Source organism: Mastacembelus armatus, chromosome 19 (genome assembly GCF_900324485.2).
Source record: "Mastacembelus armatus chromosome 19, fMasArm1.2, whole genome shotgun sequence".
NCBI classification, from domain to species: domain Eukaryota; kingdom Metazoa; phylum Chordata; class Actinopteri; order Synbranchiformes; family Mastacembelidae; genus Mastacembelus; species Mastacembelus armatus.
Window position 1 is genome coordinate 8,316,882 of NC_046651.1, and position 17,833 is coordinate 8,334,714.

A 17,833-nucleotide genomic window follows, 5' to 3' on the forward strand; every position below is an offset into this window, starting at 1 on the left:
GAGTTGTTGGTGAACAGTGGATTAGAGGAGGACAGGTGGAATTAAAGGTGAAAGCCCAGCCCTGAATTGGACTATGATTTTACCGCATCATTACTTTAAATTATGAGATGGCCACACCCCCCTCTGAAGTTTGCTCGTGCTTGAACAAGAACTGAGACTCCAAAGCTCATATTTGAATAAGCGTTGGACAAACACCATAAAAGCCCCCTTCCCCCTCCTACTCTGTGTTGCGTTAACTGAGCACACAGCACCGCATCGCAGCTGGTAGGGAAACACTCTCGCAGCACACTAATCCGTGCCATTTTGCCAAGCTGCTTTCTCCTCGCTGGGCCTAACAATGCTGAAGTCACTTTTCCTCCCTCTCTCTCTCTCTCGCACTTTTTTTTTCTTCTTGCAAACAGCAACAAATCATAATCCTTTGGTGAGCCCGACCATATGGTTTTTTCTTTATCCTTTCTTTATCCACACCCCACTGACATTAATAATCTGTAGGACTGGGGAGACAGTATACTGTGGGGCCAAAACACTCCCAACATTCAATAATCTTAATGTTATTTTGTGTTTTATTTTTTTTTAGCTGCAACTGAGATTCTTATTAAAATGGAAGGTTTTAAAAATAATTTATATGACTAGATTTTATTATAAGTGATAAGGAAACTGTTTTGGTTTTGCAGCCTGCAACATCACTGTCCTGATTTCCTCACATCAACCTTATTTCCAGCAGCAGCAGGCAGCTGTTTTTAGCAGAAAAGCTCTAATAAACTCACTGCACGCTAAGAAGCCAACAAACAAAGTTAAGAAACAGGCTGGTGGAGATGGTGAAGCATTTTGGAGTCAGGTAGATCTCTCAGGAATTGGTAGAGACCAAAACAGAAGCATAAATACTTTACTTTACTTACAGAAAAACCTCTAAAGATGAATGCTAATGTTGTGCTAGATGTGTAAATAAGCCACTGTTTTCTAGCCTGTTAGCCCTAAGATTAATATGTAAATGTGTTTTAGCTTGTTGCAATCCTACAAACAATGCACTCATAATGAAAAAAGATAAATAATGTATGTTCTTCAGTCAATCTATTTAGTAACTGATGAAAATTAAATGTCGTATTACTGAATTTGTTTTGGCGGATTTCACAATGGTTGCTATTTGAGTCAATGTATAATTATTTGGTGTTTTTGTTACAGCAGTGAGTACATTTGCATTTCGTGCCAATAAAGCACCTATAAACTGTAATGAAACTGAATTAAAATTAAAGTGCACCAGAAGAAAATATGCAACTCAGTCTGAGTTTATTATAGAGCCACTTAAGCAGCATGCCCCAAATAAAACAAATTACACAGTGTCATCAAGTTTAAATTATCTTCATTTCTAAGACAGCCGGTGATGTTTGAGGCGTGCTGCACTTCCAACATTTTTTCCAGCCTGTTTCATGAGAGGCAGCAATTCATGTTGAGACTTGGGTGTTATGGGTGACTTTTTTAATCTTCCCATCTGAGGTTAGTTGCATCGCTTGTTTTGACTATCCAACCTCCTTCTTTCCCTGTGAAGAGGACGTCAGTGCTGAGGCTTCTGGGAATCTGCAGATATTGAATTTGTAAGAGCAGATCTTTCTACTTTAATCAAGCTCATACAGTATGCTGCAGTGTGAAACAGATGTTGTTTAATCCACATCTATACCATCGCCGGAGTGCTGACAGCTGTGGTTCACACAACCTCTCTCCCACCACAACCTTAGTCACCATTCTGCTGTTTGCTAATTATGTATCAAAACATTCCCTCATAATGCCACATTACTGAATGCCTCCCTCAGAGGGCGACTCTTCAGGGGGAAGAGGAAGCCTAATTAGACCAAGTGTCCATCTGCCGAGGTGGAGAGGGGGGAGGGGGAGTTGAAGAAATGAGATAAATGCAGTTAAAAAAGTGCCTGAAGACCTTGCGGTGCTATAATTAAACCTGACAATCAGGAATGTTGGAAAGCGATGGGTGAACATGGTATTTCACCTCCTGCTTCATTACAGCCTAATGATTCCCCTAAGGTGTTTTCCCTGACACTAACTACAGCTTATAAAAGGGATCAGTTTTTCTGCCGCCAGGACAGTGAGAGGAAACGGGAGGCTTTAATAGTGAGTGAGGACGGAGACAGAAAGCGAGGGGGAAGATCACAGGAGAAACTCTTGAGACCTGCAGACCAGACTAAAGCTCCATCACACTGTAAAATGTTCGATACTTCTGTAAAACTTGAGCTGCCTCTTCTTGTAACGGATGCTGCGTGTTTAATATGAACCACAGGCCATCACAGCTCTTAGATTAAAAAAAAAGTGCGGCGCTGTTTCTTAGAAACAAAAATGTATCCAGGCCAACAACCAAACAAACAACCGAAAAACAAAGGGTTTGGACCCGAAGACAAACGCTGGCATTTGACAGCCAGTGGCCGAGCAAAACTGCAGTCAGGACTTGTGCTCAGACACTGTTGTTCCTTCACATGCTGTTAAACTGATATAAACAGCACAGAAAGTAAACAAATCCATGAATCCTGGCTAGAGTCAAACGGAGTGAAGTTAGACTTATTTAGATTCAGCCTGCTGCCAAAATCTCTAAATTCACAAGATGACATGTTTCCAAAACTCTGTCCAGTAATCAAGAACACTGCGAGTCAGTGGGACCCTGATTTGCTGGTATTATCCATCTCAGAGTAACAGAAACACACATATAAAAATGTAATATAGTTCACATAAGTTGGGCCCAAAAAAGCGGAGGATTATGTGAAGACCAAATTAAAGGTGAGAAAAACTTCAAATGTTGTTGTGAAAAGACATTTTTAGCCTCATAAATATTTATTTTGCTATCTGTGCATGCAAAAGTGCTGGTGTTTCCACTTAACTCAAGTATGCGATACCAAATACAGGACACATGACATTGTGCTGCTTTCTTTTTGTTCACAGACTCTGGTAAGACATTAAAGGCTCATTTCCAGTCATGAAACACCCTCTGTGTCTCTGCTTCCAGCATCTGGTCCTCAATAAGAATGGCACCATAGAGGGCCGGGCCCAGACCAGACGAATCAATGTCTGCTGCGATTGTCACATCAGCTGTTGAGGTGTACTGTGTCCAGACAGGGAGTAAAGCCTGCCTTTGAGTGACAGCTCCTTCAACGCAAACAGACAAGATGACAGATGGTATCAAAGCTCGCGTTCCCACTGAAACACAGCACTAGATCGGGTTTTCTGAAATGTTTATGGGCGAGTAATTAAGCTTCTTTTTAATTATTTCTAAGAAACAAAGAATGAGTTTATCAAGGATGAACTGCAAGTGTGACGGGCCAGGAACAACTTGCCTCTGAGACTCTGGGGGAAACGGCAGCAAAGCATGCATTGGAAACTTGTGCACTTGTGGGTGTGTCTTTTTGCGTGTGCAGCTAGGGCACATCCACACAAACGTGCACTCACACACAGAGGAATTTAGTCAAGGCTTTGATATGCAGATTGGATGCTGGCTTCTCATTTCTGTTGGCTACAACGCTGTGTTATCGTTCCTCCAGCACAACATCAGAGTTGATAACATGTACCTGAAGGGGGCAGTTGACTGATAATATCATCAAGACATTTCTGCTCCTGGAAGGCCTGAGTGAGGGCTGTGTGGAACTTGCTGTAACAGTATCACTGCAGAGTGGTGCTCATATGCACGCAGACACACAAATAAGTAACACCCGCAACAAAACCCACATAGATCAGCACACAAAGACAAAGAAATATGACCGCTCTCTGTCTCCTAGGCAACTACAGTATGAATGGTGTGACAGCGTAAGTCCGAAGTCGTCAGAGGTGGCAGTAAGGCTGAGACAATCTCACTCACACACACACACACTCAACAGCGGTGCAGAGTGTGGACGTTGTGAGAAGGAAAGCTGCTGATGCTGAGTTTTTAAAAAGCGCAGAAAAAGGTGTGAAAGGAACAGAAGAAAAGCGGTGGGTGCTGGCATGACACACATGCCAACCTTAACAATGACGCTAATCAACTACACTGATTAAAAGTGGCACTGTGTGTAAAATACTGGCCAGGAAAACATCAGTAGCTTGCAAACATCTTACGTTCTACATAAATCATGATGGCCGATTACTGTAGATGGCAGAATGCCAACAGTACATTAACAGATTATTACAGTAGGCCTCTTGCTCATGCAGCTTCCCCCCCACCCACCCCTTCCCCACAAGACCATAGATTAGTTGCATAAGCTTCTGTTACTGAGTGTTCAAAACATGTTTTTCTATAAAACAGTAGGGCATAGGGTTACACTACATGCTGTCCATTACATGTCAACTTCAGCCACATGTTAAGAGATGATCGGCCAGTTTACTCCATTTTTAATTACAGAATTTCATAGTTGCATCTGCTTGGTAAATAGGTTCTGATCCACTTCGATATGAGAACATAAAATTCACTTAACGCAGCAAGCTGAAATGATTTATGTTTTGTGCTGTAATACTCTGCCTACTCATGTACAGAAAAGGGGCTTCATTTTGTAGTTTTTAGGAGCCATTGATGTGGGATAAAAACCCTTTCCAAGTGGGCCATTCTTTTGCTATTATGCACATGAAGGGTTTTCTGCATAAAACCCTTTACAGTAGGGATGGATAAAAAATGTTCATTAAAACAATTCTAATAAATAACACAGTTACCTTCACCAGCATTTACCATTTGAGTTGTGCTACTTTCTATCAGAGTAAAAATGAACAGAGAATTTTTTGTGAACTCTACCTCTCTATTTTTTGTGAAAATTACATCAATTTTCTTACATTTTTCTGACAGTGGAGTCTGTTCTCAAGTCTTAGTAGAATTAGTGAACTGGTTAATAGTACTATATATTAACATTGCAGTGCAACTGTGCTCTGCATGTACTATATATTAACATTGCAGTGCAACTGTGCTCTGCATGTTCCTTCTGCACAAATGACAGTCTTTGCACGGAAAAATCTAAGGAGGTCGGATTTGATTGTCTGCTGAAACACTGAAACATGTGATCAGCATCTGCAGATTTTTTGTTGTTCCTCCAATTTGCCATAACCACTTTTCAGTTCTGCTGTAGCACAAACTGTACAGAGCACAACAATACCCTGGTGATACCAATTTTAACATAGGGGAAACAGTCAAAACATTAAGCGGCGAGCAGTGCAGAGTCTTAAGTGCTGCTAAATCACACATCTCACAGCGGTTTTAATTTTAGATTAATTATTCAACTGTTTCCTCACCGAACTGGTGGTAACACAAAAATGAATAGAACAGATATTTCCCGAGGTTAGCCAGTGTGTTTACAAACAATTCTAATATTCTGCTATTACTCACAATCCCCGAGTGTTGTGTTTAAGATGTAGAGCACCTCTATCTCTGGATTGTGTTTAGTGTCCAGACAATCGTTTTCTGTTTATGAGAAGCTTAAATGTGATAGTTGGGAAATGTCTCCGACCACTAAGATGTGAAGGTATAAAAGTAATGTGTTGTAATTCTTTTTTTGTTATAACCTGAATATTAAGTTTGTATGTGCACACAGGCATGATCACAATTTGAGCATGAATAAAAACCTGTATAAATCATTTATAAGCTATAAGGGTGTGGTTTCATTATTATATGTTCTGTATTCATCCAGTTATGCTTGTGATAGTGATTAAATATTTATTGCCATGATTCAGTGCAGCTGCCAAAGTATGTGTTGCACCATTGTCAGATATGTGGGGCAGCAGTGTGAGTGTTAACATGATGCTTTCTACCCTGCAGCTCTGGTGTTGCCACCGTGCTGCTATGAATTTCCTCTATCTCCAAACAGAGATGCACTCATCATCTGTGCTCTGAATGACTTGTCCTGAGGCAGTTCATCCCTTTATTTCCTGACTCAAAGTCACAGTACAGGCACAGAAGACACTGTGAAGACACTATCGCACACACGTGGACAAAGAACCAAACTGAGTACGGGGTACGAAAACTGAGACTTTAGTCCAGAAAGACGTTGGAAGAAGTTTACTTGAGATCCATTTTGCTTGGCGACTCAAAGGAACAATCCATGAATAGTTGGGCTTTTTTTAATCAGTCTCTCAGTGTTTGCTCTTTTAAGGACAAATCTGGGCAGCTTTAAAGAAGGATTATAAGGGCTTTTGTTGGGACATGTCTCCAAACAAAGCTCCCTCAGTCTTATTCTTTCACCTCCCACAGTGGATGCAGCTTGATGGCACAACATTAACTCTTGCATTATGCGCAGCCAAGCTCCCACAGATATTTCACATTTAACACACACATTACCTCTGGGCTGTTATTTGTGCTGCTGTCAATATGTTATTGACACAAACAAGGTGACATTATATGGCTCCTGTTTTTTTTGTTGTTTTTTTTTTGTCTCCCCATTGTGTCAATGAAAAAATTACCCATGGATCCAACGCAGCATCTATATAGATCGCTGGGTGGGGAGGGGCAGCGGAACGAGCATATATCTCTTCTAGGAATACTCCGATTGATTTGCTTGTGACTGAGCCAACTGTCTCCTGATTGACAAGCGATACAATTAAGTGGAAGCGAGTAGGAACGGAAGACCATCATTATATCAATCATCTTTCCTTCCCCTGCCTTCCTTTGTCGATCATCTGTGCTCATCATCTAATGGGCTTTGTGTGCTCTGAGACTAATTTCACTGTAAACATCACAATCATGCCTCCCCAGTTCACAGCACAAAGTCGTGATGACAGAACGACAAAAGGAAGACGGAAAGGCAGGAAGCGACAAAAACAGAAAATAAAAAGACTGTGTTCACTGCCGACACTCGGATTTAAAGTAACGTAAAGTGCAACACTACCACTGGGACTCAAACACACAGTACAGCAGGTCTATTTCTGTTACACAAAGGTACTTGTAACAAAGATCCCTTGTGAGCCTTTAGGTATTACATGCAAACCTTTTTAGTGCACTAAAAGGTACATGGACATTTGTGACAGCAAAAGGCACATTATGTGTATTAGTATTATTTGAACTTGAAGGTAAGTGCTTGAAGGCACAAAATGTTTTGTTCTTTAAATGGTCTTCCCAAAGGGACTGTGCTTTTTCAGAAGGAACATTCTTTTTTCCACAGTGCCACCACGGGCTACCAGTTCGGTTTCAAGCTGTAATTTGTTTTTTGGAAGCTGCTGGTCATAACTGGTGACCCTTGTGTTTACCTAGCATTAAGGTGGCCATTGATAGCTATGACTGAGCAGAACATTGAGAGAGGTCAATCGAAAAGCCAAAGGAAATGTCTGAAAGGAGGCTACGCAGGATGTCTGACATGATCCCAAAAACTATTGAAATACCACAAATTGTGGTTATTTTAGTTGGGGCCACAGGCATCACAGGATACAGAGGGTGACGAGGTGACCGAGACGATACCTGAGCTCAGTCATCACACTGAGTGTTATTCAGGTTACACTGCAGACAGTACAACTGCGATGTTTTCATCTGTTTATGCAACACGGGGCTGGGCATCAGTTGGGATTTTCAGTGTCATGCTATGAAGCTTCTCTGATCTCACAAGTCTCGCAGTCTGAACAAATATTTCCCAACATGCCCTGAGTTAGATTAGACTACTTAAGACTGGGTTTATCCGTGTCTGAAAAAGTGGAGCGTAGACGGAGTGATTCATCTGTGTTACATCATAGTGGACAGATACTGTAGGCCACTTTATGGTTTCTCAATACAGCAGACGCTTGTTAAAACTCTGTCACATAAACTGTGGGATTGTGTTAAGGTGGGTGTTGTTACATAGACACACAGAGCGGAGCCTGGTATGCCAGTGGATCCCACTACAAAACACAGACCTTAGTATCTGATCATCTTTTTCTCTGTGCGAGGAAAAAAGGAAAATTGAGAGAAAGGCTAAATGGCTGGTAATGAATTTCTGAATCTGTGCCGTTCAGTAAAGAACACGTGAGAGAGAAAAACAAACAGAAGATACAGTTGCAGAGACGGGGGTCCAACGCGGGAGAATACTGAGAATGAAAAGCAGGCAGAAAGGCCGATAACGAGATAGAGCAGAGCAGCGAGAGTGCAGGTTTCCACAGATATGGATGGTTGGAGGGTCGATCGTTACCCAGACACCGCATGCCTGCCTGCCTGCCTGCCTGCCTGCCTGCCTGCCTGCCTGCCTGCCTGCCTGCCTGCCTGCCTGCCTGCCTGCCTTAGCTGGCTAATTGCCTGGCACACATTTGCATTTGAGTTGAAAGGAGCCGAGCAGAAGAGCACAGCCGTAGAAGTCTTTGATCTCCCAGCCTCTGTCTCTTTGATGCACCATGTGGAAACACACCAGCAGATTTGGGAATGAGGAGATGATGTTGGGTGTTAAGTGGATATGTGAGTGTGTGTGTGGATATCAGTGTGTGTATGCGTGATCCCTGCTGGGCTATGATGTATAGAGCAAGAATGACCGTGCAAATCTGTCAAGGCCTTGATTGCAGTCCAAAAGAGCACACACATGCATATGCCAGCATGGGCTGCCCTATTTTGTTAAAGTCAAGTGCATCCAAGCAAGAGGGATTGAAAAATCCTCCCCTTTCACATTTGCTGTTTTTCAGGATTATCAAACATCACTGCGGCTCTGACAACCAAGCAAGCAACAGATTTACATCCAACCCCATCGCCCCATGCTTTTCTGGGAAAATGTCATTTCACATTTTCGTCTGGGTTCAAATTCGAGGCAGTGCACTGAGATAATCTGTGGATTTCGACTGTCCGTATATTGACAACACTCTCTCTGCACACATCTCCTCTTCGGTGTCTCATCCATACCCCCCATCTTCTCCAGGCTTGGCCCCTCACCTCTCCTCCCACCTCTCTTGCACGCAATGCCTCTCCTCTCTCCCATCGCTTCCCTCCTCTCATCTCATTCTCATCTCCGCTCTTCCCAGCCTGTCAGGATGATTTCAGGCTTGTTGCGTCTGGTCTGACTTAGTGTGGCACGATTGAAGCAGTAATTACAACAGTCTCTGAATAGTTTTTCCTCCCACAGAAAACCTCGCCACCTATCATCCACAGGCTTAACCCTGCTCTCCATACTAACATGCGGACCCCAGACAACGGCCTGTGTAGAAAACCATTAACCCACAATTAAATTACAATCACCATAACAAAGGACGGGTGACATTTAAATCCACCAATCGAGAAAGGATTAGGAGCAAAGAGCACTTCTGTTGGGATGTGTTATCTTCTAAATATGACAATGTGGATAAAGGAAATGTGAATTAATGAAATATTACTGAGAATCTACTGCTGGGGCAGTTTTCACCACTGGGTAGACTTATCTCCTGTGGAAGTTAAGCCAAGGTGTATTACACAGTGTGCAGAGGTTAGCTTAAACAAAAAAAAAAAAAAAAAAAAGGAAAGTGTTTCTTTTGCTGCTCTTCCTCTTTATATGATACCTTAATGATATGTGTTAATTTACTGGTTGGATGTTTCTGCATGTATCACACTTGGAGTAGGATTCAGGAGTAGATCCCTGGCACCGTGGAAGAGAACACGCTATGGGAAAATAATGATAAAATATGTAGCCCCCCATGTAGCTAAGAGGATACTTGAGAAGCTGGGCACAAAATCAAAAACTGTGTACCCTAAACTGAATCCTAAATGCTGTTAAATTGGCACATTGGACCTATAGTATAAAAACACTAAGCAAAACTGGTTCTCTTGGTCTTTATCGGATCCATTCCTCACTATCTCCCAAACCAATATGAAAGAAATCCAAGTCACTAATAGCCCTGTTTTTAGACTAAAAACTAAAGTGTGTCTACCATCCTGCTGGGTGCTCTGTGCTGCTGTGTTTGGTCACAGTGAAATGAATGCTAATGTCAAATGCAAACAATGTTAATGCAAACACACTCTCACTGAAAATGCTAACATAAGCAAATGTAATGTTTAAAATGTTAGTTAGTTGTGTTAGCTGTAGTGTGAGTTTCTTAACTTACTAATTAGCACTAAACACACCAAGGCTATGTCACTTGTCCTGCAGGTATCTGGTTGTGAGCTAAAGTATTAGACAAACCGCACTTCTGACCTAACTGTAGCACGAGAGGACAAGTCAGGAGTTATTACAATTCATAAGACACTTGACTCAGAACAGGCTGAAGAGAATAAGTCGGTCAGATTTATCCTCTGAACAGACTTTCATTTGATTCATCCAGTAGTTGTAAAGATGCTTCAACTGAACCAACCAACAGATCAACATAAACATCTCAAAAGCCACACTGAATAAAACAATGCAACTGTACAGACAAACAATTACCATGAACTAATACTGAATAGGTCCAGGCTCCAGTGAGCATTACAAGATGTAGTATTAGCAATCTGTACATGAAGCTTATGTGGTCATTATCAAGAGACAGAAAACTGATCAGATGAATGAGTCATAAAATAAAATAGCCTGTACTGTCAGACCTCCAACACGGCCACTAAAGGATGTGATGTGTCACCTCAGAGCTCTGTGAGGTGAAACTCCTATTCAACATTTGGGTCTGACACAGCAGAATGATGTCGGCCTTCAATCGAATATCAAGGTTATGCTGAAATGAAAGCAATTTGATAGAGCCAGAGAGGAGAATGAGGAAATGAGATTGATGTTGTGAGGAGAATGAGTAGGTGGTGGGATATGAAAAGGAAGTCAGCTGAGGTAGAAAGATGCATCACAGGTGTTTTATGCTGAAATAGCACTCAGGCTTTGACATGATACTAAGGAGTGGCTTCAAATGAGGACAACCTGTCTAAATGGGGAACATCTGCACAAAGAAGAACTATTTTAAAAACGAAAATAACCAATAAAATACATTTCACTGAAAAGCAAAATAACTTACTTCATGGGTTTGAACAGAGCCTGGCCGTAGTTCTGGAAGGTCATGATGAGCTTGAGCTGAGTGCCTCCAGACTTCATTGCTGTTGGATCCAAGCAGACAACACTGCTTAATAATGTATGAATTGATATCATCTACACATATTTGAGGAATGCCATCCTGAAAGATGACATGCACATTAAGCTATCAGTCCTAAACCTGAAAATTTAAAGTAACATCTACAAATCTTCACATCTAACCAGCTGGAACCAATGAATGTTTGACATGTTTCTTGAAAAATGTTTTTTTTTAGGGGCGGTTCATGTAGTGTCTAAAAACATGTGGGAAAAACACCAGCTTTCTCTTTCTTTCCAAAGAAAGAACTACTAGATTTGTTTGTGGACAAGAAAAAAAAACACACACACACACACACACACACACACACTCTGGGTGCTTCCCATCCTTCAAGCACAAAGGATGGGGAGCACAGAGAACCAGATGTTGTTACAGAAAGAGTGACGCTGATTTGGCTGGCTCTTGTCACATGACCTGCAATGATGCACTTGCTGCATTCTTCATTCATTTCATCTCGCTGTGGCGTAGACACGCTCTGGTTATTATGAGCATGCTTTAAAAATATAAGCGTGGAAAATATGTGTTGTGAACGGCCCCAAAACGTCCAAGGAGTTGACCCATGCTTTAATAAAACTTTCTATCTAGGTTGTTATTGGCCTTTACTAAGTGATCCTCAAATAAACTAGCAATACTTCCAATTAGCAAATTACATGAGAAATATCAGTTGCAAAAATGTATTTACTGGCTCTAAGACTAACCAGTGATCCCAATTTTATCATTTTCTGTTTATGACTAATTAATTAAACAACTAAGTATTTCACCATCAAACATACATTAGTTATGAGTTGTGCAGCATCAGTAGAATATAGGGAGAAGAAACAGTCCAGAGATCAGATGCTAATACAGAAGATAACATGGGATCATATTCTGTTAATTTCACATCGAGTATTTAAGAGACACATGTAGCTTGAAAATTCACTTTTTGTCACATGCTAGTGACGTGCACGCTTGCATATAAAAGGTTATATGTGCTTAAGTGTGTGTTTGTGTGTCTATGTGTGTTTGCCTATGCTCTGAAGAGACAGTCAGTGTTTGTTTGATGGGAAGGGAGAGTGAGGAGGTGAAGGACAGCCAGTGCTCGCCCAACGCTCTCTGTTCCTCCACTGTTTACTCTCTCTGTGTATTCTCCAGAGGGTCTAGCTCTCTGTCTCTGTCCTTTGTGCTTCTATTCATCCTTCCGGCCTTCATGTATTCTCCCTTTCTGAACATGGTAATGCAGTCTAAAGGCACTCATGGGAGTAGGCTCTGGGCTGGGGTATGTGATACACAGGGCTAAAATACTCTGAAATTTGTCAAAGAGTGCAGAGCAGCCACTTTGACTGTAATTTCTTCAGCTGATCAATTGTAAACAGTGGTGGCCTTTTGCAAAAGGACAACCTTTTCAATCAACGCTCTCATTTATTTTTCCACATGGGAATCATAAGGACAAGCAAGAATGTGTACAGAGAAAAAGGTCCTGTGACCCCACCCACTGCTGTGTGAAGCCATGTGTGTGTTCAATGGGAGCTTTAGAGACATTTTAAATAAAGGCAAATCTAACTGTAATTGCTAGGAACTCATGCATGCAGAGAAATCGTATGCAGTGGCCATGAAAATAATGATTCGTTTCAGCCTCCACTCACAGTAGACTTCATGTTATGAAAATGTTTACCTCTTACTGTTTTTGGGCTGCACGCTGCACACATCAAAGCAACAGACTTCTCCTCTCAGCGACAACATTTATCATATCTGCTGATTTTGCATGCTATGGCTTCATTGATGAACACTGCTCAAATTAAGTTGCAATATAAAATACATCCAAGCATTCCCATCCTTACGTTTAGATAATAACCAACTGCTGTTGGCTTCTATTGGTATTCTGCCGCAGGGCTCTGTAATTACTGAGCCACCATGTATTTAGCTGGCTAGAGAGCAGCTTCCTCTCTCCACCTAGGTTGAGAGCCAGAAAGCAAGAGGGAAAAAAACATCAGAGAAAATTAGGAAACATCTTGAGTAGAAAGACAGGGGGGGAAAAAAAAGCAAAAAAATAAAATAAATAAAAAATAGTAGTGACCAGGCTGGAATGCTGTTTTTCTAAACAGTTAATCCTCCTCCTAGATAAGTATTTAATCTTTGCCACAGGCCAGTTACAGTTTTGTCATTGGCAGATATCTGAGGTCTGCAATCAGTTTTTACAGTGAGTGCAAGATGGGCGACCTTGAGTCGACAAGCACTCTTGGAATGTGAGAGCTAGACTGTGCCAAAAGGGAAAGCAATACCCCCCTTTGCTGAAAAAAGTAAAAAAGTCAAATACAATAACTTCCCCAGGATGGATTATCGTCTCTGTCAGGTAAGGGTTTGAGGCTTTCTGTGGAAAGCTCAAATAAAAAGCCACAGTGTTTGATGTGAATGAAGCTGCGACACACACTAGCTGAGTGATCTGCATCGAGACCAGGTGCTCTCTCTGGTTTGATGTATTGTGGTGATTGTGGTGTTTTATTATGCTTTCAGCCTTGTAAGGCAGGAGTGTGCAGCCTGATCAGCTGTCGCATGATAGCCTGCGGATTTCCATTTTCATGCATACTTGTGTGTGTGTGTTAAAAAAGTGTGTTCCGCGTCTGTGACTAGTAACATCACTGTGCAGGCTCTCCTCTCACTCTTTACCAATGGACCCAGATACTGCATATTAGAGGCAAACATTCCCCTTTGGATTCCTGTTAAGACTCAGAGTGTTGCCAGATTGGGCTGTTTTCCACTCAACAGGGCCTCTTCTGATTTGACAGGCTGGATAAAGTTTGTATTTGGGCAGCGTGTGATGATTTGGGCTAATTTTGTACCATTTGGACTTTTTCCCCTGATGAAAATTTACAGATGGAGGATGCTCCTCCTCCTCTGCAAATATTATAAATGAGACAGACTGACAGGCTCAACACACAGTAACGGAAAACTAATTACCATAGTTTTCTTATTCAAATTGTTATTCAGTTACAAAGTCATAGCTCTATAATAGAAGCCACGTCTGTTACAAGATGTGGTTTTTTTTTCTTTCTTTTATAACCATATCCACTTAGTGGAGATCATTTTAGCTACTGTAACTATGGTTTTAGATTCTCCTAATTAGACTAATAAAGCAGAAACCTGAATCTATTATCTGACGGTTACACTTTGTCTATTTTTCCAAACACAAGAACATGTCAGAGAGGATTTGAGGGGCCAAATTAATTTCCAGTCCCACAGGACAAAGTGGACAATGTCAATAATCGGTATGTTACATTATTATTGAAGTGAAACTTATCCGGTAACTTTTATGATGACCTGGGCATTTGAAGTGCTGTTTGGACTTCTTGGCAACATTGCTGCCACTGTTTTTCATAGAGGAGGCCCTTTAAATTAAACTTTGACCTGTACAAAATAAACAGTGACTGCTAGCAATTGTTTAGCTACAGTGGCATGTGATAAATCCGTGAGTGCAGCAGATATCTGTAGGTAAGGGGATTGTAGCCAAAGTATCCTTGACACTGGACTCCCTAGTAATTAGTTTATTATTGACCAACAGTGACGTGCAAGTTTGGCAGAAAGGTTAGTAAACTCTTTGACCTCCTCCTAGTGTCATATGGCAAACACTTTGATCATCTTCATACATCAATACTCCCAAGAATTGTATGTCATGATGACTTGTGCAAGCTGTTTTCCGTAATAACCGCTTGGAGTCTTCAGAGCAAAGTGTAATTTTGCCCTTCCATCTGTGCAGTAAAACCCTGCTGCTGCCTGCTGCCATCAAATCACCCCCTCTGATGTTTTTTATTACTCACCCACGCTGGTGATCTTTTGGATGACCAGGTCCTTCAGGAGAGCCTCGATGACTGGATTGTGTCTGGAGTACAGCTCATGTCGATTAATCCCAATGTGGAAGCGGAGCCAGTTGGGGTAGGAATCGGCCGTCAGCTCCCCCATGGGGCTGAACTCATCCATGGTGCCATCAGTATTCCTGGGTGAGAGGAGGAAGAGGGGGCAAAGAGATTTTCAGGTTTTTTATGCAAAGAGTGGCAGGTGATGTGCAAGAGCCCATCAGCACAGATGCAGATTAGCTGAGTATGATTTCAACAAATTAAAATAAAAGCCCTTTCATGTGATGTTTGGTGCTTTAGAAAATGTGTTAAATGTTTAAACAGGTTTTCTTGCATTAGAGTTGCTTCTCTTGAGCTTTTCAAAACTGACTTTATGAGCAAAACACTTTACCATGCCTGATCCTCTGTTGCTTTGGGGTCAAATCTGATGTCTGTGTTGACGTTGAACAGTGTGTCCTCGTCTGTCAGAGGTGGCAGGGATCTTTTATATAATGGGTGGTCATACAGAGCCGACAACCTTGAACCCTTAACCGGCATGTTCTTGGTCACTGTGGCGTCCTGGATGAACTGTCTCTTCCTGTCACCGCGCTGCCCGAGATGCTCCAGCCTCCTGAGAGCCTGCGTTTTGTCGCCTGTAGCCGGGATCCTTTCCAGTGAGTGGGAGGAAACATTTGAGCTGGGCTCGTTGCTGAAGTCCTGGAGGATCCGCAGGGTGTGCTTGTTAGGCCAGCCCTGCTTCCCCCAGCTCTGAGGCTCCTCGCTCGGCGTGTGGGAGCAGGAGCAGCCGCTGTTGCTGTGCCTCTCCAGCTTTGGTAACAAGTCTATCATGATGTGCATCGAGCATGCAATAAGGAACACCATGAGGATTAAAACCCGGAATTTGCGCAGGAGGATCATCTTCATGGTCTCCCTTTTGAGCAGATGTGAGTATTTACTGCAAATGATCAGCACGCAGATGAACAAACTGACTACATCGCTGATGATGTTTATTAGACTGGATGCCAATCTAATGAAATATACATTAAACACGTAAGACCCATCTTCACTTGCCGTCTTGAGTAAAGGATTCAGTGTTCAGCCTTTGTGTTTTCAACATCAGAGTCTTGCCTGGTGTCCAGCCGATATTTCAGAAGCGCAAAATCTTCCGCAAGCGTCCAGGTAAAACAGGTCGAATCGGCTCAGACCAGCGGTCGATTTGCGCAAGCCACATCCTCCTCACTCTGCCGCTCTCCCCTCTCCTGTCGGCCACCAAATACTTCAGAACGATCACAGAGTAGCGGGCAAGTGAGTAGGATCCAAAAGCAGCTGAGATACGCGGGGAAACGATCCGTTAAACGTGCTTGTCCAAAAGGTCCGAGTGCGCGCATCAGGCTCACCGTCCGACCTCGATCCTGTGCTGGAAGAGCAGCCGTGAATCAGCTGGGACGGTGACCAGGGAACGCGTACGAGGAGTGCAGCTCTTCACATATTATGTTTTTTCAGGGAAAGTCCCGGAGAAGTAGTCGACGTGTGCGCTCTCATCCACCTCAGCGACCCAGGATGCCTAATTCTGACACATGGGGTCTCCACTAATCAGCCGTGGCAAGCCGACGGAATGAACTACACGGGTCAAAGGAGGCAGCAGGTCCGGACAACATCTAGAAGTACAGCGGGATAAGAGAACGCGCTTCTTGTAGCATGTGTGAATCTGGGTGGGTGTGTTAAATATGATGATGAAGCCAAGACTAGATCCAGCCTTTGCGCAGCGTCACCATGCGCAGATTGGTTGAGGGGAGAGAGAGAGAGAAGAGGGAGAGAGGGACAGGAATAGTGAGACACTGTGACCATGTGAAGCATATAACTGGTCGTCTGTACTCCTCTTGGAATGACTCCTCTGTGCACATCCCGTCTGCGCAACAAGAGGGCGTCTTTCAGCTGGCCAGAATTCAGCACAGCCGCAACAGCAAAGCTTTTCTGAAATTCATCTGCTGGAATCCCTCTGAAATGTCTCCTCCGAGACGGCAGTCAATCCATCGATGATACATTAGACAGGCCTATTAGACTGCTCATCAGTCTGAGGATTCAGTTCCATCCTGCACTGCTGCCACTCAGCAGCTATCACATCTTCAATAATGTTTAAAGGCTGCATGAAATGAAAACCACAAAGCACCTTTCAGCCCTGAAAGTAAAAAGACTCATGCAGTTGAGAAAAAAAAAAAAAAAAACTTAGTCTACGCTTTTCTGATGCTCTGACTTCTAATCTGTGCACCACATGAAGCACATATACCCAGATAAATTGCCATGAAAACCAAATGCAGCCCTCTCCAATATGCAGTCAGTGGACTAATGCTTCTTTTTTTATGGCTAATTGGCGCAGCATCATGGCTGTATCCTCTATGCCAGTGACTGTAAACATGCAGGGTAATAACCTGCTTGCATTTCATAGTATGGCATGTATGCATGAGTAATTGATCATGCTGCCTGTGATTACCTCCCTAGATTAATTTATAATTAAAAAGAGCCCAGAGAAAAAGTGGGAGGGAGATGGTGGTGGTTGTTGTTCTAACAGCAGATTCATGAGAGAGAAAGTGGAGATGGCTTAAGATAGGCTCCGTGGAGGGATTTACCCACTGGAACCCGACATTAGTGGTGAATGTTAATGAAGCTGATATAAAGGCAAAATTAAAACAGCAGCACAGAGATCTTTGCTAATCTGTGGCTCTAAATGGAGTGTGTACTTATGTGTGTGTGTGTGGTGGTGTGAAGTGATTCCAGGAAAAAGCATCAGGTGTCAGACATAAAGTCAACATTGTTTTATTTCCAGCAAAGGAAGGATTACGTTTTCTTCCTAAGTTACGGCACAATTGAGGGTTTACATACCTAAGACACATTGGCCATTGACATTTTGGGGCCTTTTAACAATGACTAATTCCCAACAAAGCAAACGGTCTATCAGATCGCCCCGTCTGGTGTTTGATGTCAGTGATAGTGGGGGTGTGGAAGACAAAGTGATGCTTGTTGCCTGTCCAGATCTCACGCCAGCCACTGTAGCCTATGGCCTACTAGCC

At 42.5% G+C, this 17,833-nt stretch overlaps 1 protein-coding gene across 1 annotated transcript in view; it reads right to left on the reverse strand.

The window, feature by feature from the left end:
* Positions 1-16,468, reverse strand: part of fam20cb (FAM20C golgi associated secretory pathway kinase b) — a 46,274-nt gene extending 29,806 nt beyond the window's left edge. Inside the window, exons 1-3 of the mRNA XM_026316240.1 lie at positions 15,178-16,468; positions 14,751-14,926; positions 10,849-10,927 (exon numbers count right to left, since the gene is read on the reverse strand). Of these exons, the coding sequence (XP_026172025.1) occupies positions 10,849-10,927; positions 14,751-14,926; positions 15,178-15,689 (767 nt within the window). The 5' untranslated portion in view covers positions 15,690-16,468. The remainder of the gene's footprint in view (positions 1-10,848; positions 10,928-14,750; positions 14,927-15,177) is intronic.
* Positions 16,469-17,833: the final 1,365 nt, after the last annotated feature.